The sequence below is a fragment of the Manis pentadactyla genome, chromosome 14 (assembly GCF_030020395.1).
Source record: "Manis pentadactyla isolate mManPen7 chromosome 14, mManPen7.hap1, whole genome shotgun sequence".
Lineage (NCBI taxonomy): Eukaryota > Metazoa > Chordata > Mammalia > Pholidota > Manidae > Manis > Manis pentadactyla.
The window spans coordinates 11544662-11565872 of NC_080032.1; the positions used below are offsets into that span (position 1 = coordinate 11544662).

General features: G+C 52.8%; 1 protein-coding gene across 6 annotated transcripts in view; it reads right to left on the minus strand.

Annotated features, from left to right (window-relative positions):
• Positions 1-21211, minus strand: part of KIAA1671 (KIAA1671 ortholog) — a 184060-nt gene that overhangs the window by 79947 nt on the left and 82902 nt on the right. The window contains exon 1 of one of the 6 annotated variants that reach the window (XM_036908983.2): positions 18227-18512. The exons of the other annotated variants lie outside the window; for them this stretch is intronic. Within the exon in view, the coding sequence (XP_036764878.2) occupies positions 18227-18277 (51 nt within the window). The 5' untranslated portion in view covers positions 18278-18512. Of the gene's footprint in view, positions 1-18226; positions 18513-21211 lie in introns of those variants that run through there. 6 annotated transcript variants of the gene reach the window in all.

The window sequence follows — 21211 nt, forward strand, 5'->3', positions numbered from 1 at the left end:
GACTCCCTCTTTCCACTAATCTGAAAGTCCTCCTTCCTTTCTCCACCCACACTCAGCTGGTGGACCTACCTCTCACTTCACTGAAAGCAATCAGAGCAATCAGAGCAGGACCCACCCTGCCTTGCACCCAGCACAGTGCCTCCCTCCAGCGGCTGCAGAGGAGGGACCCGGCTCCCAGCTCAGGACTGCCCGTCCTCTTATGCCCCGAGGCATCTCTTCTCACCAACTCTAGGCTGTCGCCCCTGCATCTGACTGATCCTCTGTCCTTGTAGCATCCATGTCTCCCCGTCTGCTGGGCCAGCCCCTTTGGGAAAGCTTCGACGTCACTCATCTTTAAGAGCCACAGAGAAACCTCCTTCAACCGCACATCCCTCGCTGCTTGGAGATCTAGTGGTATCTCAAATGTAACACCACGACAGAACTCTTGACCTCAGCCCCAAACCAACTTCCTACGCACTCTTTTCTGTTGTAGCAAAAAAAGTACAACAACCCACCATCTTGGCCAGAAGCCTGGAACCTTCTTTCCTCTTTTCCCCTTACACCCCCTCCAAAAAAACTACAGCCTGAACCAGATCACTTCTCCCTCACTCCAATCCTGGATCAGTACCAGATCCAAGCCCCCATCATCTCTGGCCTTGGCCTTCCACCTCCTGTCCCTCTAGTCTACACCCCAGCCCCACACAACAGCCTAGATGAGCTTTTATAACCCTCCATCCCATCAGGCAAAGTGCTCTCTCAGCTCATCACTGCAACCAGACTAAAGTCCAAATGGTCTGCCTGGGGGTCCTCAAGGCCACCCCTACTTACTAGGATGGCCACAATGGCCTCAACTCCACCAAGCTGGTCCCCACCCCAGGGCCTTTGCATATCCTGTTCCCACTACCTAAAACACCTTTCCCCTGATCCCCACATGGAGGGCTCCTTTCAGATCTCTGCTCAAATACCACACCTCCCCACAGTCTCTCTCCACCACATCATTCTGTTGTACTGTCTTCACACACTTATCAGTATTTATTTTTCGTATATATTGTCTGTCCCACTAGAATGCACACTCAACGAGAGTAGGGCCTGCGCTTTCTTATTTCACACTGATGCTCAGTGCCTGGGCCAGTGGCTGGCACAGAGAAGGGGGCCAATAAATACTTGGTAGAGTAGACGAACCAATGAATGAATGAATGAAGAGTCAATGAGCACACGATCACACACCTCAAACTCTTTAGGCTCTGTCTGCTCGATCTACACTGCAGGTCGCAACCCCACCACCCACAGGACGATGGCACAGGTGAGCCCTGATGGACGTGGCCCAGGGCCAGGAGAGGCTCCGCAGGTGATTGATTGCTGGTGAAGGCACTTCCACCAGCAGGAATCTCCCCTCAGCCTCTCACTGCATAAAATACACGTATGAGCCAAAACACGGTGACAGACACAGTGGCTGAAGGTCCAGTGGAGACCATATGCAAGAACACAATTCACTTAGTCCCCGGTAGCCATGGCAACTGAAATCTTCAAGTGCACTTCCATCTCCTTTAACTTTGTATGCAGAAATTTCTAAAGGAAATGTTCAGATTTCTTTCTCCCGTGACATTCTACAGAACAGACATCCTCATCTGATTCCCAGAGGAAAAAATGCAAAATGTCAGATTCGTATGAGGACTTTGCAAAGAAAGATGAGTTTCATTTTTTAAAATAAGAGTCAAACTCTGAGAGTAGGAACCAGCCATCATCATCATAACAAATAGCAGCATAAGCAAACAACGGATTTGTTTGGGACGGAATGGACCAGTGCTTTAACAGGTTCACTTAGTTACTCAACATTCACTGAGTGCTTAGTGTGTGCCAGGCCCTGTGCTGGACTCTGGGGACATAGCAGTGGCTGAGACAGATAAAGATCCTGGCCTCATGGAGCCTCTGGTCCAATGGGATAGACATCCAGTGGAAGAGCATCCCCAGCAAAGAATTCCCAGCAAGGAATAGTGGGGAGGAATATCGCAGAGGAGAGAGAACAGACCTATGGGATCATGTGGATCCACCATGCATTGGCTGTGTGGCCCTGGGCAAGTCACTGCACCTCTCTGAGCCCATGATAAAATGACGATAACAATACTGCTTGATGAAGGCGCTCTGTGAATCCAAAGAGAGGACAGAAAAAGTGCCCTGTGTAGTGTCTGGTATACAGCAAGCACTCAGTAACTACCAATTCCTTTTACCTTACAGAGGAAGAGGGGCCCAGCCCTTGGCCATTTCTCCCAAAGGGTCCTCAGAAAAACTACCTGGGTGTGAGGTTTTCCCAAAGGAATGCCCATGTTCCAAAGGACTGACATCTGAGATTTCAACTTTCAAAAACAAAAGTGGGCGAAAGACTGGGGTTAGAGGAAACAGGGGTTGGCCAAGCCATTAACTAACCTAGCCTCACAGCTTCCCAGAGCCCAGCTGGGGCTGGAGGCCTAGAAGTGTTTCCAGGTGGAAGAGGGAGTGGAATTTGAGAGCAGGAGAAAGCAAAGAGAACCTGCCACTGTGGGCTTCTCGCCAAACTAGCCAAAGCATTTGGTGAGGCCAAGGCCATCGAGACTAAAGAGAAAAGTCACCATATGCCCACTGAGAAGGCGCTGGAGCTGAGGGCTCCAGAGCTCATCACGCCCAGGTGCAGATCCAAGGCCCGAGAGCGGGAAGTAGTCACTGCATGGACCCCTTATAAGAAGCCCCTGCACCCCCTGGATTCTCAAAGCTGGGGTAAAACTTTGGTAGTATGTGGCATTTGAATATCAATCCTGAAAGCTCAGACTGCCTTTGTGTTTGAGAGCAGGCCACCCTGTTCTCAGCTTCCTGCTTTTGTGCTACCCATGCTGTTCTTGATGCCCAAATACCTCTCCACCCTACCCCCAACCCCTGCAAGCCTCAGGTGCCCTAAAAAACCCTTATTCAACCTTCAAATGTCCCCTAAGTCCACAGGTAGGCATTTCTCCTGCAGAGGCAACACACAAGGACACCAAGATGTTCACTGCAGCGTTGTTTACAGTGCACATAACTGCAAACAACCTACAGGTCCACCTAGAGGGATTGGTTCAATAAATTACAGTGTAAAGAAAAACAAAGCCATCAGAAAGAAGGAGATCGACCTATTATGTGCAAGGGAAAGAGTTCACCAATATGAGAAAAGAAAAATCAAGGCGTAGAACACTATGCATACAGCAAGGTCTGAGTCATGCTAAAAGGGACATGCAGATGGCTAGATACAGATATATGCACAGACACAGTCTTATGTGTGCACAGAATATTTCTGAAAGGAAATGCATGAAAACTGTCACCAGTTTGTGGGAGGGGATTGCATGATGGCTGGCAGTGGCAGGAAGACTCATTTCTCTTTAGAGTACTATTTTGCACTGTTGTAAATGTTTACCATGTCTGTACATTATTTTTTCAACTAAAAATAAGTAAATTGCTTCTTTTTAATGTCTGGACATCACCTGTGTAAATTTTCTCCCCAGAAATGGATCTAATCTCCCCTCTAGTGGGTGGAGACATGGCAGGTTTGGCACCACCACCCATGTACCCATTTATGTGGGTGTCACCCCTCCTTGGTGGCTAGGAACGTTAGGGCCACACCTCTGCACCCACTCTGAGAGCCTAGCACCTTGTGGGCTTAAGGAATGAACACCACCATTAAACCCATATATCCACTCCCATCTTCTTAAGACCTTTTCCTTTTTACCAAGTTACTGTTTATTGAGTCTCAGCTACTCCACGCCAGCCAACTGACACCCAGCACCTCATCGAACTGAGCCAGTACATCAAGCCTGGCTGACGGCAGTAGATGCCACTGGTGCCTTGCCCAGGTCACCTGTGCTGGCCGGGGCCCCTCGGGGACACCGGCTGCTGCAGCTCACCAACCCCTCCCCACCAGCAGCTGGCCTTGACCCACGGAGGAGGAGATACCCTGCTGCTCCAGGGTGGGGCTTATTTTGTGCTGCTGTTCAGCCTCTGTAAGGACTCCAGGGATCAGGCTGACTCAAGCTTTCCAACACTAAATCACATACACATGATCCTTGTCTCAGGCTCTGCTTCTAGGCAACCCAGCCTGAGACACTGACTCCCAAAATCGACTGAGACATACAATTCTTTAAACACAGTTGCTGGGAATCTACTTAAGTCTTATCTCTGGGAGGGGAGGCCTCAGCAGAGGAGTTTGAAAAAGCCAGATATTTAGCCAAGATTGGAAAATGGGAGCCTAGGAGGGGAAAGGGTTTATTATATCCACTTAACAGATGGGAGAAACCAAGGTTCAACTTAAAAGTCACAAAGATTTGAACCCTCAGATCCCAAAGCCCTGACTCTGCCCTGAGCCTGCAGCTCAGCTGTTAGGGGGTTCACAGGCTTGTTCAGCATCAGAGCAAGGAGATTGGAGGGGATGGCTCTGGGCAGAACATCCTCCCAGGCCTCCGTCGGTGCAAGCTGCTCAACCAGCTCTAAAATAGAATCACTAACATGGTCAGGAAGAGGGGTCCCTGGGGGGTACTGCTCCACAGCCAGACGGCGCTGGACTCCACACGGCGCCTCGGTCCCACTCAAGGCCAGCCTAGCATGAAGAAAATATGGAAAGCGGCTCTCGGGCAGGCCTTCGGGGACTTCCTGCCCACGTGCGCAGACTGGAACAACAGGAAAAGTCTGCAGTGGGGCCTGGCAGGCGGGGCAGGGGCAAAGCAAGACAGGCAGGCAAGATACGCAGCCAGCCTTCCCTCTCAATCCACTCTCAGGGACAGGCGCTCCAGCCAAGGTCAGGGCAGCGCAGGAAGCAGCTGCTAGGCACCTGCTGTATGCCAGGCCCTGTATTAGGCCCTACCCTCCAAACGCTTCATTTATTCACCCACTGCCCCATTCATTCCTGTATTCAGGTCAACATACATTAGCTGAGTGCCTACTGTGTGCCAAGTCCAGCTCTAGGAACCGGGGAAACAGATAAACATGTCCCCGCCCTCGAGAAGTTTCACTTTTCATTCACTTACTCATTCACTCGTTCTTCCATTTAGTTTGACATTTAATGAGCACCTACTATGTGTGAGACTTTGTGACAGGAACTACAGAGATGAAGGTGAAAAGTGTCACTGACTCAGTCATTCTTGCCATTTACTCTTTCTCTCACTCAGTTCTGTAAGCAATCTGTGGGCCCTCCTCTAAGCACTGTGGACAGAGATGTGAAGTAAGACACAACCACGTGGTGAAGAGCTCACCTTAGTGACCCATTCATACATTCATTCACTCAGCTTCACACCCAACAAGTGTCACGCACTGTGTCATGTGACAAGGAAAGAGATACATGGAACAGTCCCCATTCAGTCTCACCCACCCACACATTTCTTCGTTCATTCAGTACAATGAACATTTTGAGTGCCCGCATGTGTTGGGGACCCAGATGTGCATTGAACAGTCAGCCATTCTTCCTTCCTTCAACATGTATGGGTTCAGATCACCAAACATACATTGGGCACCCACTGTATGTCAGACCCTGGGGAGGCAGATGAATGAGCCCCAGGCCTGACCCTGGAGGAACTGAAAAATCGGTCTGCACACAGGGGTGAGTGACAGCCCGGGTCCTCTGTCAGGACCGTGGCACCCTACCCGATGGTTCCTCAAAAGCTCTGGGAGGGGCAGGCAGTTGGGAAGTTTGCAATGCACCCCTCCCACAGAGCTGCAAAGTGGAGAGGGGGTTCTGGGGGTGGGGGACACTCAGCACACACACAGAGAGAGAAACTGCTTGAAATAAACACCAAAGGGAAGAACTGGTGAGTGAGGAAATGAATCAGACATCTAAGTGAGAATTTTCAAGAACTCAAGAAATATTCTAAGTTTAGAGGAGGAAGGAAAAAAAAAATCAGCCACAACTTCTGAATGGCACGTTCAACACCAAACTGCCAGCAGCCCTGTTGATGCGCCTAGGGTCCACCGCCCTCTCAGGCCAAACACCAGTCAGGAAAACAACAGGCTTTGAGTCCACCACCTCCTGGGGCCGTGGGGAGGACCACACAGGTTCACCCACCTGAAGCCCGTGGCACATGGCCCAGCACACAGTAAGTGCTGGGTAAAATGTTGCCTAATTTTCTTCTACTTCTGGCTGGTTTTGCAACATGGCTACATATTCTTTAACCAATTTTGAGCTGGGGTCCATGTTTCCTCCCCTTGAATCTGGGGAGCTTATGACTGCTTCAGTCAACAGAGAACAGCAGAAGTGATGCTATGTGATGTCCCAGGCTGCGTCCATTATACAAGGTGTTGCAGCACCTGCCTTCCTGGGCTCGACACTCACTCTGGGCACCCTGAGCCGCCATGTTGTGAGAGAGCCCAAGCTACACAACAGCCACATTTAGGTGCCTGGCCAACAGTCCCAAAGAAGCCTGGCCTCCAAGTCACTGCAGACCTCAGACAGGTTGGGGAAGAAGGCCCTGGCTGATTCCAGCCCCCAGCCAGTCAGGACTCCCATTTGATTCCCCAAATATCACAGAGCTGCTGTCCCTGCTGAACCTGGCCTGATTTCCTGACCCACCAAATATTATGAGCAGAATACACAGTGGTTGGTGTACACCTCTATGTTTCAGAGTGGTTCCTGTGACAACTGATACCTGCTCCATGTATCTTGCACAGTCTAGGAGGATCTGCTAAGCTGGAAAGCATAGGACAACTTTATAAACTGTAAAGTTCCGTATACACTGGAGCCCCGGCATCAGCATTCAGTACATAGAGGAGGGCTTTGCTGCCTTCCTGACCTAACTTTGTAGCCCTAGAACCAAGCTTGCCACCCTCTCAGCTTGGGAGACTCTGAGGGCTACTGGCACAGACCTGAACTCATGTGGCAGGTCAGTGCTTTGTTCTCGAGATGGGCGTTAGGTCATCCCTCCAGGAGGAATGAACTAGAGGACAAAGGCTGCTTTCACTGGGCCCAGGCTGCTCTTGGCAAACATGGGCGACCAGGGGCACAGCGGGGAGTGGGCGGCCCCACTCATGCCCCCTGGGAAGGCGGCCAACAGGATGGGTGGGGCCCAAGCAAGCTGGGGCAGCTCTGGGGTCTGGCACAGGCCTTCCCTCCCCCCTCTGGGTCTTTTCCAATCACACCTAAAACAAGGACAGGGCAGAGTACAGATAGGTAATGAGGAAATATTTGGTAAATTAAATAGAATGTTAAAGATTAAAAACAGGCACCCCCAGGATTAAAGTCCAATTACAAACACAAACTACAATATTGTGGGCTCCAGGGCAAGACAGCATAGGATCAAATCCCACCTCTGCTGCTGATCAGCTGTGTGATCTTTTACAAGTGACTTAACCTCTCTGAGCCTTTGTTTTGTCATCTGTAAAATAGGGATGGTAATAACCATCTCCCTCCCAGGACTGTCGTGAGGATAAAATGAAGCAATATAAAGTGCTCTGCCTGATGCCTGGCTCCTAGGGGCTGAACTATGTCTCCCCAAAATTTCTATGTTAAGGCCCTAATCCTAGGACCTCAAAATGAGACTATGCTTGTAGACAGGGCCTTTAAAGGGGTGATTAAGTGAAAATGAGACTGTTAGGGTGGGCCCTACTCCCATCTGACTGGTGCCTTATAAGAAGAGGAAATGTGGACACACACAGAGATAACTGGTGCACACACACAGTGACAAGGCCATGTGAGGACACGAAGAGAAGAGGGCCCTCTGCAGGCCAAGGAGGGAGGCCTCAGGAGAAGCAAAACCTACCGACGCCTTGATCCCGGACTTTGCGGCCAGCCTCCAGAACTGTGGGAAAATAAATTTCTCTTGTTTAAGCCACTCAGTCTATGGTATTTTGATAGGGCAGACATAGCAAATACATCCCCAGACACAGAGGAAGAGGTAAATAAACATCTCTGCCTACCACATAACATTTGTATATAACTAGGAAATAATATTATATTAACATGCATGAGCTTACATTAGTGTATGCTTAATACAAAATCTGAGTATACATTAAACAGCATGTATCTGCCAACAGCTGTCCCTCCCTACCTCAGAATTTCTATATAAAACATCAGGTTTTTTTTTTAAGAAAACAGAGTTTTCTTAAACTAATAATATGGACCAAATCCCTTATTGCTCTTATCCATGCATTACACTTCATTCTTGGGGAAATATTTACATTGTGTCCTTCGGGCTCCAAACAAAGACACCTCAAATCTCCCACTTCTTCCAGAACTACTGGGCCTGGCCGCATGCTGGGCCTGGCCCCTGAATGCCCTCTGGTCCTACTCAGGCTTTAAGACTCAGGTCAGGACGCAGCCCACAGCAGGCCCTCAGTATACTTGCCCTGCAAGCCAACTTTGAGACGAGCCAATGACTGCATTTTCAAGATGAAAACACAGGGTACAGAGAGGGCAGTGACCAGTACAAAGTCACACAGCCAGGACCAGACCCCAGGATCCTTGGCTCCCAGTTCAGGGAGGCTCCCCTGCTGGCCCAGGCTGCCTCCTTACTCATCATTCTGCCTCAACCAAGGAAACCATGTGTTCATTCCGAATGAAACTCCACAATCCAAGGCCCTTTCCAGCTCTGAAAAATCTCTTTGCCCCCAGTGACAAAAGGGGGTATCAGGACAGGCATCGGCCTGCATGGAGGTTTTCCTTCCTCCATTGCTAATGGTCTGAAGCCAGATTTGCTACCAAAAAAGATGGGTGCAGCTTCTCTCCCGGTCCAGCAAAACTTGCCCTATTATTTACACTCCACACTATACCCCCTCCCAGTATTGGATTTTCCAGCTGGAATAACCAGAGGTCCGGCTGGCCTGGCTCTTCCCACCGAGACCCAGCTTGGCAGCAACAATTCTCATGACTCCTCCCCATTCCCTGGCTTTAGAACTCAGGCTGCAGGGGCCCTGGGGGCAGAGGGGAGCCCGGTCGGGGAGACCCAGCTCTGACGCCTCCCCGCTGTGTGACCTTGGACACGCCAGGCGTCCTTCAGTGTCCCCATCTGCAAAATGGGGCTAATCAGAGTGCCTGACTCTGGAGCGCCTGACTCACTGCAGAGTGTTACACACACTCCGGAGGCTAAGAGGTGTGCCCCTCGGCCCGCTTGGAGAGGGCAGCTACGACGGAGGCCATCCGGAGGGCAGGAGCGCCCTCTAGCGTCTAGATGTAGAAATCATTAGGCCTGGGACAGCCAGCCAACGTCTTCCACCAAACTGGTTCAGATAATAAAATACCCTTGGGAAGGGCTGTAAAAAGATAATTGTGCCCATGTATTTAGCGCCTACTAGGTGCCAGGTGTTCCCCCTACTGGTCTCCACAATCAGATGCTGACATAATCCCGATTTGAGAAGGGGGAGCTTTTCATCCCCAGATGAGTAAACCGAGGCTCAGGGACACAAAGCGACTCACTCAAGGTCATACAGCAGGGAAGGCTGGATTTGAAACCCAGGTCTGTTTTGACACCAAAGCTCCACTCTTTACTGGACCCCCTAGAATCAGGAGATTGCACACAGTAAAAACAAAACAAAACTCAAGTTGAATTCTCTCCAGTGCTTCGTTCTACCAACAGAGAACCTGAGGCCCAGAGAGGGTAAGCAATTGCCTCAAGGTCACACAGCTGTTAACACCCCAGACTCCTGGCTCCCAGAATGCTTTGCGCCCACACCCACTGCTCCAGAGCTTCTGCTCTGTACTTATCACTCCTTTGGCAGCCATGGGATTGGCATGTCCTTTCTCAACGGCCCTAAACCCTGGAATGTCCAAAACTCAGCAACAGCTCCTTTGGGCAGCAAGGGCCACCAGCCTGGAAGATCTCCATCTGACAGCAGGGTTCCCTTCGGCCTGTCGGCATGAAGTCCCCAGTCGCATGGGCAGGTGGCCAAGGCCCACCTAGGGCCAGAGAGGAATGGCCTTCCACGCCCAGAGTGTCACCAGCATCACAAGGTTCTCTTTTTATTGATATTATATGTCAAGAATCCTGTGGACTAACTTGGGGGAGGGGCCATAGCAGGTGGGAAAACACTCAGAAACTGTCCAAAGCTGGAGGTGCCGAGGGGAGCTGGCCTGGGTCCCACAGGACTCTCATAAAGCCCACAGTGGGAGTCAGCAGGGCCTGCTGACACTTTAAGGACTCTGTGGCCTCCTCCTGGGGGCTCAGAAGTGCTGGGAACATCTAAGGGGCGGAAGAATTTCACAGGCAGGCTTGGGGCTTTAATCCTCAGGGGAAGGCTTCAGGAGTCCCACCCAGGCATCTACCTCAACAACGTTCCCACACAGGCAGGGCAGGAATGAGCCTTCGCACTGTACAGACAGGACAGCAAGGCTGTGGAGGGGCTGGGGAACGTGTGATGATGTGTCTAACTGACATTTCCAACTCCCCAAGGCCAAAGCCAAATCCAGATCTGCCCCCCAAGACCCTCCCGGCTGCAGTTTTCCTAATGGAGTCAACAGTAGCTCCATCCTCCGAATTATCAGGCCCCAAAACACCATGTCCAAGCCAGAGGCAAATCCTGTGGCTTGACCTTCGGAACAGACCCAGGATCTATGCACTTGTTCCCAGTTCCTCTGCTGCCCCCCGTCTGACCCCACCACTGTCTCCCACCCAGACAACAGAAGTGGCTCCTTGCTGCACAGAGGATGAGGGATCTGTTCAAAGCTGGAGTCAGACTGTGTCCCTCCTACTCGAAGTGACACCCCTCCCAGCCTACAGAGCACAAGGCAAGGTCCTTCAAGGGTCCTCAAGGCCCTGCATGACCTTGCCACCAGCTCACCTGCCCTCACCCATGCTGCAGCTGCTGGCCACCCTGGCCTCCTCTCGTTCCATGGAAGTGCCTGTGCACACTCGGGCCTCGGGGCCTTTGCACTGGCAGCTGCCTCTTCCTCCAAGCTCCCCTGGCCTATTCCCGCCCTTCTTCCAAAGTCTCTGTTCAAATATCACCTTCTCAGGGACCGCTCCCAGCCCCACCCATCAAGCCCTGCTGAGCCTCCTTACCTGTTTACTCCCTTCTTTCCACGCCCCGCCACTTGACACACTATACGCTGTTCTTATGTGTCATGCCCACGGTTTATTGCCTGAACCCCGGCCAGAGTTAGTCCCCGAGGCAGGGATCTTGGACTATCTTACTCACTGATGTGTTCCAAGCACTCAGGACAGGGCCTGGCATATGTGTGGAGCTGAGTGGCACTGCGGGCCCTTTAGGTGTCTACACTGGCATCAACCGCTAACACTTACTCAGGACCTCCTGAGCGCCAGCTTTGTTTGCACTGCCTCACTGAGTCCCTAGGGCACCCCACGAGGGAGCTGCTATCATTGTTTTCCCAGTCTATAAATGGCAAAACTGACTTTCTGAAAGCGTAGGAAATTCACCCAAGGCCCCAGCCTCTGTTAGTGGCTCAGGGGAGATTGGAAGTCAGCAGGGCCCAACTCCGGCTGTTCTCTGCTCTGCAACAACTGGGCTTAAAAAGGCACCCATGGCTCGAGTCAGAGGCAAATCTCTTGTGACGCAAGCTGTCCTGTGGCCCAAGCATCAGACCCAACTCAAACAGCACAAAAATAGCCAGTTCTTGTTATTTCAGCCACAGACATTGCAAAGCCAAACCAGACCCTTAGCACAAACTGACAGCACACAGATCCGAGACTCACGAACAAGTAATAAAAATAACAATAGCCACTATAATTGTGTGCCGGCTGGCGCAAGCCGGATGCCAGGCACCGCACTACAGCTCACAGCCATTTAATCCCCACAACACCTCAGACACCCTGAGTCAGTCGGGGCTGTCCATGGGTCCACACCTATGGAGCACCCACTAGGTGCCAGGCCTGTGCCAGGGGCTGGGGACTCAGCGGTGAAGCAGACAGACAGCCTTTCTCCCTAAGGCAGGCTGTGTGCAGTAACCGAGCACATTAGCCTCGGGGTCGGACATCCCAAGTTCAAACCCCAGCTCAGCCCTTGGCGGCTATTTAATATCAGGTGGGCACTCAACCTCTTGGAGTTTGTTTTCGCATCCGTAAAATAATAACACCCACCTTTTGGGGTTGACGTGAAGCTGAGTCAGGAGGCCACACATGGAGGGCTGGGAGGGAAAGAGGAGACTATACGCCATTGCCTCATGACTGTTGTGGTCCCTGGAGGTGATGGCAGCTGAGCTGAGTGGGGGGTACAGCTAAGTAACCAAGCGGCAGGGAGCCTGGGGAAGATCAGCCGATCTAACCCATTTAGACACTTGGACATTCTTCCACCCAAAAAAAAAAAAAACTGGTCGTGGGGTTGAATGGGGGCAGATGAAGCTTACCAACCCAGATGCAAAATAAAGCGGTTTCTGAAAGAACAGAGGGGATGTGAACTCAACAGTTCAATGCTGACCCTGAGGGGGACCCCTCTGTCCTGGCCAGTAGAACAAAGGAAAGAGGGTCTCTAAAAGGTCAAGAGGCTTTTTATGGCCAGGGCTCTCGCGGGCTCTTTGAGGGGAGGCGTCAGGGGAAAGGGGGGCCCGTGGCTTGCTGACGTGTCCTCTGGAGGATGCTTGTAGCCTAGGGAAGACGAGATGGAGGTCTCTGAGGTGGTGGGTGGGCTTATTCAATAGGCGGTCTCAGGTCCGGATTTTATCAGTTTTCCCCATCCTTCCATGGCGAGCGAGCCGTGGAACCACAGACCCTGGTGAGGAAGCTGAGAGGCAGACGAGGGACCCACAACCTGCAGTGTGGAGACTGTCCTTGACCTTAGTCCCTGTGCCACAGAGAAGCTTCCGGAAGAAGCCACCAGAAGGGACACTCTGGCAGCCCCTTAGCCGGCGGTGAGGAAGAGGAGAAGGTGGCCAGCAGTGGGTCACCCTCCCAGGCCCCTCAGGCTGGGGAGCACCCGGGGGTGTGAGGTGCCCCCCCCACCCCCAGAAAAGAACTCCTACCCAGAGTGAGCCCGCTCTAGGTCCTGCCGTGAGCCCCTCGGCTAGTCCTCAGCAGGGTCTTGGAAGGTGGGGCTGACCACCCCACTTACAGAAGGGGAAACTGAGGCTCGGAGCACTGATGGGATTTGCTTTTGGTGGAGATGGGGTGCTGAGGCAGGGCTCGCTTCCCCCAGTACCCAGCATGGCCCAGGGCAACATCCTGCTATCCTCCTCCACCTTGCAAAGCTTGATCTGAGAAAAAAGCTTTCCTGTGGGCTGCCAGGTCGCCAGCCCCACGGGCCTCCACTCCCCCGTCTGAGAAGGCAGAAGACCAGGTTCACTGAGGTAGTTAAAATGACTTACAGGGAGACCCGGGCTCAAATACACGCTCTGACAATTCCCAACCGGGAGAACTCAGAGAGCTGCTTAACCTCTCAGGCCTCAGTTTCCCTAACTACAAAACAGGGCGTAGTCATACAATCTACCCACAGGCTCTCATGAGGATGTGATGAGACACCCACGAAAGGCGCAGGCCCGGGATGGTGTGAACACTCCCTAGGAAAGGTGACGGTGCTGGTGGCTGTGATGATCGTCATTAACACTACCGCTCCTGTTGCTGTAACTAACAACAGCAGGCAACCAGCTCGATGCCAATGCCCCCAAAAGGCCACCGGCCTCGGGACCATCTGGCTAGGTTATCTCAGCAACAGAGGAGATTCGGTGGCACAAAACAGCCCCAGCACCAAGCGTAGCCATCAGCTACAGTGACTAATGATCTGAAACAGAAACTTGATCTCCCTCCCTCACTTCCCAGCTGATGCTAACCACTGACAGCGCCTGATGTGGCGGGGCAGGTGGTTTCTCCCCCCAGAACAGAACTACAGCTACGTGCAAGACACAGGCCACCAACAGGAAGCCACCGACTTCCCACCCCGATGACAACTTTGCATGCACGAACCTGCTACAGCCCACACTGGGCCCCACTTCTAAGAGGCTTACTTAAGAAATAACCTGAAAGGTAAATGAAGATTCACTAGGTTGCATGTATAGTGAACCCCTGGGAGCAACCCAAGTGAGTGTCCAGCCACAGGAGAACAGCTAATAAACAAAATAAGCATGAACACTAAGCAGCCATTAAACACCATATTTACAGGGTGCTTTTCTTTTGTTTATGAATGCTCATAGTACCATAATTTTTTGTGTGTATCATTAATATAAAATCACATGGGCAACACTGTGGTTACTAGATTCCCCCCATTATTAAGTCCCCACCACATACCCCATTACAGTCACTGTCCATCAGCATAGCAAGACACTGTCGAGTCACTACTTATCTTCTCTCTGCTCTACTGCCTTCCCCATGCCCACCTATGTTATGTGTGCTAATTGTAATGCCCCTTATTCCCCTTCTTATAAGGTGTTTTTAAGTGATGTGGGCCAGTGTCCGTGTAACCGGCGGGCACCCAGAAAAGACATGTGCACCCAACTCCCGTTCACTCAGCCGGCAGTTAGCAAGGCCCTGCTCTGGATCAAACTTAGAATGACAACACACAGTGTGGGATCCCAGGACGGATCCCAGAATGGATCCCGGAACAGATAAAGGACATTACTGGAAAATCCGGTGAAATCTGAATCACGCAGGCTTTCTCAGCCTTGGTGCTGACGTTTGGGGCCAGATCATCCTTTGTGATGGTGTTTGGGGTCTGGGGGGCTCTCCTGTGCATTGTCCTGAGCAGCTGGACTCTACCCACAAGATGCCAGCAGCATCTCCCAATCCCTTCAGTTGTGACAATCCAAGAATGTCACCAGGCATTGTAGTGTCCTCTGAAGGTCAAAACGGCCCCTGGATGGGAGTCACTGGAATAAAGTTAGTTGATACTTATTTCAATAGTATTAAGCCAATGTTAATTTCTTCCCTTGGACAAATGTACTGTTGCTATAATAAGATGCAACATGAGAGCAGCTGGAGGAAGGGTAATCAGGAACCTCCCTCCTATCTCCGCAGCTTGTCTATCAATCTGAACGTATTCTGCTGTAGACAGAGGGGTCAGGAAGCCCCCGGAAGAGGGGACATTGAGCAGAAGCCTGAGAGCAGTGAGGAGGGACCTGGACTGGGAGTGGCAGATGAGTGCATGACCTCCACTAAGTGACCGCAGAGCCAGAGAGAGCCCCCCGCCGGCCATGTGCGATAGTTCACGGGGAGCTGTTGTTCACTCTCAATACGACGGTAGCTTCCTGGGAAAGAGGAAGACCTAACATTTGCTGAAGGGCAGCTTCCAGGTTTCAGAAGTAAGCTAAAGGCTTTGCAGGAATGGCCCCAACAAGCAGATGAGGAAGGTGGCGTGTCCCCACGTTGCAGATGAGGAAGCTGAACCTGGCCAGGGGATGTGGCTTTGTTCTGATCTGGGTGTGAAACTTGTGGATTTCCTCCTTCTCAAGGTTCCTCAGCATCTCTCAACAAGCAACGTTGCCAGCTTAACTTCCGAGAGGCAGGGCGAACCCTGTTACATGTGTGCCTGGCTGTCTGCAGTGATGTGGAGGGACAGAGAAACTGTAAGGAAGTCGCAAAGCCAGTGGCCAGCCCTTGAGACTCCAGGAGCTGGTCACCCACAGGAGGCAGGTGACCAAGTAGAAAGCTCTCAGCTTCACAGCTGGGAAAGGCTTTCTGAACCACCTCACCCCACCTCTCCATGGCACAGATGGGGAAACTGAGGCTCAGAGAAGCACAGGCTTGCCCAAGATCTCATACACATACACAGTCGAGGTAAAGCCCGGTGGGAGCCATCTCCCTTTGTATCCGACCCCCAAAGTTGCTCCTGTGAAGGCGACAGCGTCCTCCACCACCCACGTGCCACAGGCCTGGCTCCTGGGACCCACCTTCAGCATGCTGACCACTCATGCTCCTTCTCACACCCACCCTGGGCCTTTGCACACGCTGTTCCCTCTGCGTGGCACACTCTTCCCCCACCCTGGCTGAGCATCACCTGCCAGCTCCTACACATTCTCTAGTGCTTAGCTTCCTCAGGAGGCTCTCCTGGGCACCTCACCCGGAGGAGACCATGCCCCCCACAGCTCTGTGCACCAGCCCCCTACACATATGAGGTCTTTGTTCCAATTCCTGGAGCAGGGCCTGGGTCCCCACCAAATGGTAAGTTCTACAAGGTCAGGGAACCATGCCTCTCTAGCTCAACCCTTGGGTCCGAGCATATGATGCTAGCCCTGAACTGCTGCTCTAAGCATGTGTGGAATGACGGCAGCTGCGGTGATGTGCCCAGCAACCACGTAGGGCTCCCTGCTCCTGGGCCGGCAGGCTGTATCTTAGTCACCTCTGCACCTCCAGTTCTGACACCAATTGCAATGTGTGTGGTTTTTTCCAACCTTCGCAACAATTCTCTGATACCTGCTGGGTGTCCTACAACTTAACTCAATGCTGACACTGTCTACTGGGAGGCAGATCAGATCCCACAGACCAAACGGCCCTCTACTTCGGAGGCCAATTGCAAACCCACGTTATTACCTGTACTACTGGTTATAAGTCAGAGGTTCTCATGACTCCCTCCATGGCTTTAATTTGCTAGGACAGCACACAGAACTCAGGAAATGTTCCACTTACTAGGTGATCACCAGTTCATTATGAAGGGATATAACTCGGCAGCCGCCAGACAGGAGAGGCGCACAGGGCAAGGTTGAGGGGAAGGGGTGTGGGGCTTCCTGGCTCTCTGAACGCCACCCTCCCCTTGTCTCCCAGTGTTCAGCAGCCCGGAAGCTCCCTGAACCCCATCTTCTCAGGCTTCTAGGAGACCTCATTATGCAGGCATGACCGATTAAATCACTGGCCACTGATGGCTGATTCAGCCTCCAGCTCTCTCGCCTTCTTGGGGCTCAGGGGATGGAACTGAAAGTTCCAACCCTCTGATCACACGATGGGTTTCCCTGGCAACCAGCCTCCCACCACAACGTGTTTTCCCAAAGTCACCTCATCCACATACGCTCAGGACTGCTGGGAAGGGGTGTTATGAATATCGAGACACCTTTCTCACGCTTATCACTTAGGAAATTCCAAGGGTTTTAGGAGCTCTGTGCCAGACACAGTTTGACAAAGACCAAGTACGTCTGTATAAATCACAGTATCATGGCCTCCTGACATGGAGTGCGGAGCCACACAGCCAGGCGCATCGACGCTTTTAGGCCCCCGGGGATGGCAGAACTCAAATATACAGAAGACTAGGGGCAACTTGTTTTCTTCCATCATGCTCTTGAGGATTCTCCAAGTTTTCTACCATCCAGTCATTATTTTTGTAAATAAATAAATAAATAAATAAATGTTGCCTTACATTTACAATATGACAATGTTCAAATCTGTCAAAGATCAAAGGATATGGACCAGGAGGGTCTCCTGTTTTTCAACTGCTCTGGGGTGGGTTGGGGGGGATGTGCAGGGGGAGGCCAGACACAGGACAGGGGAAGAGAGGGGTGAAGAACAATGTTTCCTAAAGTCATATTTTTAGGAGCGCTGGAAAATTCTCTGGGTGAGATGGCATCTGAAGTATTTGCAAACATTCAGCAGGGGGAATAATAATATTTCCCAAATGTTTCCTTTCTGGGCATTCTCAACATGGTGGCAAATGTTCTGGAAAACCCCAAGACCCAGTAAAAGTCCCCACTAAGCTCCTCTGTTCACAGAGCCCTGATCACATAACCCTTCGTCTCTACTGCCCACACACAGGTTCACAGATGAGGATACAGAGGCCCAGAGAGGAGAAGCAACATGCCCAAGGACACACAGCGGGTCTGTCTCACAGTACTCTGTACCCCACAAAGCACGTCCACACGGGTTCCCGAACTTTGGCATTTCACCAGAAAAAGTCTGGGGTTTTTTTCCTCTGTTACATAAAAGAGCAAATGCAATGAAAGGGTTCCAACTTTTTACTTTTGCTTAGTAAGTTTACTGAAAGAAAAACAAAATGTGTGCCTTTTATCTCATAAAAGATGGGACATTTTCACACATACACAAAGGCAAGAGGGATATAATTTCAGAATGAAGAACAGCGTTCTAAGTCAAAGACATGTCACTTTCAGAAAAACTAACGCCGGCCTTGTTTTTCTTGTTTTTCTGAGGACTGGAGGACAGGCCACTTGGGACCTTTCTCAGGAACCATGGACCTCCACTAGGGAAGGTCAGGACTCCGTGCTTCTACGAGCCTGCCCTGCCTCCCAAACCAGACCCCAGTCCCTTTCCCCAACACTCCCTCCTCCCTCACACAACCACCATTTCTTAAAGAAAACTGAGACGCCACTAGTGGCAGAAAGCCAGGAAGCAAACTTGGCTGGAGGTGGGAGGGTAAGAAAAAGGAGATCCGGGTCTAGGTGGCCACTCACCCAGAGGTACTGCAGGAGCCTCAACAAGCTGGGGCAGTAATAATACTCCATTTCTGGCCCCCGAGGCTGTGCTGCCAGCACTGTGCACGCCTCCGGGTTTCCTCTGGTGGGGCGGCTCTTCCCGCTCAGTTGTCACGCTGGAGTTGAGCTCAAGGCGGCATAAATCATTCAGAGGCGGACTGGAGGCCAGGGGAGCAGCCAGCAGCCCTGCTGATGAACGGCCTCGGCTGCCTTTGGGGCAGAGAAGCCATTGCTCAGGTCCCGGGAGCCCCCATCAGGAGCATCTCTGGTGGCCCGTCCCCTGGGGCGGGCCCAGGGGCAGCTCCTCCCCAAGCCAGCTGAGTTGCCTGGACCCCTGACCCTCTGCAGGTGCCCCAGGCTTGGAGGGGTTTTCTCAAAGGAAAAGAGTGTATGTGCGTGCATGTGTGTGTGTGTACTTCTCTGCCTGAGTGTGGTCGCATGCAAATGTGTTTTATGTGAGTCTGTGTCTGTGCTTGTGGGTGAGAGCAGGTGTGTTTTCATGTGAGTGTGAGTGACCAGGTGTGCATGGTTCCTCCCGTAAACCACACACACACTGAGGAGGAGGCCCCCCAACAACACCCTCCATGCGAGGGAGACATCAACTCAGGAGGATCCCGTGGGTTCACACAGCCCCTCCCCACTTCAGTCAAGCTTCCTGACTCAGCTAAGCTCCCACGCTGACCTGAAAGGAGGAACTGGCTGTCCCCATTTTACAGAGGGGGAAAACTGAGTCCCAGAGAGGGCTAGGGACTTGATCAAGGTCACACAGTGAGCTGAAAACCAAGCCAAGGCTGAATCCTAGGCCTCCCAACCATGAGTCCTGCTGGGGTGAGGGGTGCTGAGGAAGTGGGAGACCTGCCCCCAGTGTCCCCGGCTGCTGGCTGCATGGTGTGGAGGCTGGGAGGAACCATCCATTTTCAGATTAAAAATGCAAACTGCAACACACCTAAGGCTGACCCAAGGCCACCTGTCTCGCATGTTGTCTTCAAGAGTGTGATCTTGGCAAGTCACTCCTCTTGGAGTCTCGGTCACCCTGTCTGTAGAATGGGATGCGTTATCCCTGCGTTTCAGGGTTTTGAGGCTTTAATGAGGTAGAATAATACCAAAACATCTCTAGTTCCCACCACGCTTCAGTGGAGGAGGCACTGTCACCCTCAGCAGCCAGATGAGGAGGCTAAAGCTCCAAGAGGCAGAGGAGGGGAAGCAGACCCAGAGCTCCTGCTCACGAGCACCTCCCCGGCAGCCCCGGTCATGCCCAGAGGCTGGGCCCCAGTGAGCATTGCACACAGGAGCCCGGGGCAGGGTCCTTCCCTGTCAAGGAGGGAGTAGCAGGGCCGAGAGGAAGGGAGGGAGGCCCTTGGCAGCGGTGCCGGGCCTGGGGTTCAGAACCCGGCTCCCGCCCCCCAGGTCCCTGGGCCCTTCTGCACCACACGCTTCAGCTCCGCAAGCCAGGTCGGGCAGAGCAGCTGACAGGAAGCCCACGTGAACAGCGCGGTGGGGGAGGGCCGAGGCCAGCAGCCACGGAGACCGCAGGGTGAACTTCAAAGCTCTTCAAAAGCCTCGTGGATGCCCAGCGCCCCACATCTGCAGATGGGTCCCAGCTGCCTGCTGCCCAATTGACAGTCAGTCGAGGGCTGGTCCTAGCTGACGGCACAACTCATGGTACAGGCAGGGGCCCTGCCAGCTGGCTGACAGTATGGACAGACGGTAGTCCCAGCTGATGGTCCAGCCAGAGGGCTGGGTCCTGACAGTGCAGCCGGAGGGTGGGCCCCATTCGCTGGCTGACGGTGCAGCTGAGGGTGATCCCTTCTGGCTGGCTGTGTAGCTGGGGCGTTGGGGGGTATGGGTGGGGGGTGCTGAATGACTTGGGCTCTGCTAACTGAGGGGCTGACAGAACAGCAAGGAAGGCGGCTTTGCCGACTGACATACCAACTAACCAACAACTGAGACCACGAGCAGAGGCTAGAGGGCCAGCTATTCAATCTCCACTGGCCTGAGAAGGAGAAGGATGGCGAGGGAATGGGCTGGAAGGGGCAGAGAGGAGGAGAGAGATGGCGTGGGGGCGCAGGGTCACCAAGAGTGAAACTGAGCTGGTGCAAAAGAGGCCTGATGGAGAGAAATGAAGGCAGGAAACAGGGAGAGCCCAAAGAATGTTGGAGACAGATGGTCCTAGAGGCTCAGAGACAAAGAGAAGAGCATAGCTGGGGAGAGAGCAGGGAGGGGACAGGGCAGACACAGAAAGACCAGGGCAGGGGTGCTAAGAATGAGAAGAAAAGTGAAAAAAAGTCAGACCTGGCCAGTCCAAGATGGAGACAGAGCCAATCCAAGACGCGACAGCTGGGGGGTGGCCAGAGCTGGAAGCCCCCAAAGCCCTGCTCTCCAGCCTGGAGATGCCCACAGTCACAGGGCACGCCCCCAGCAACAGCACCCCACGCCAGGCCGGGAGTGACCCCTGCCTCATCCAGGGCGTCTCACTCTGGTCAGCCCAGTGGCCCCACCCTGTCCCATGAGACCTCTCCACCTGGCCAGGGGAACACCTGCATGCACGAATGTCAGTGTGACAAAGGCACCCCACGCACACCTTGGATGCCTCCCTGGCTGCCTGTCCCTCCCACCCCCGGCCCCGACCGCCTGTCACCAGTTGACCCCGCACAACCCCCAACCTGCGCCTCCCAGCCTCTGCTCCACCAGGGCCCTCTGCCAGGAATGCCCTTTCCCTTTGTGGGAATTTGCTCTGTAACCATTTCTGGAAAGCCAGAGTTCCCAGTTCTCCCAGCACCAGTCCTGCTGGCAGGGAAATCACACTCGGATCTCTGCATCCGTAACACACCAGGATCGGACCTACTGTGTGCATGCCCGCCCCCAAGAGGAGCCCACAGATGCCATACCTGCGTCTCATGGTCCAGGCTGGGCTGTGGGGAGCGGGAGGGATGTGGCAGACCCAGTCCCCAGGCGGCACCTCGA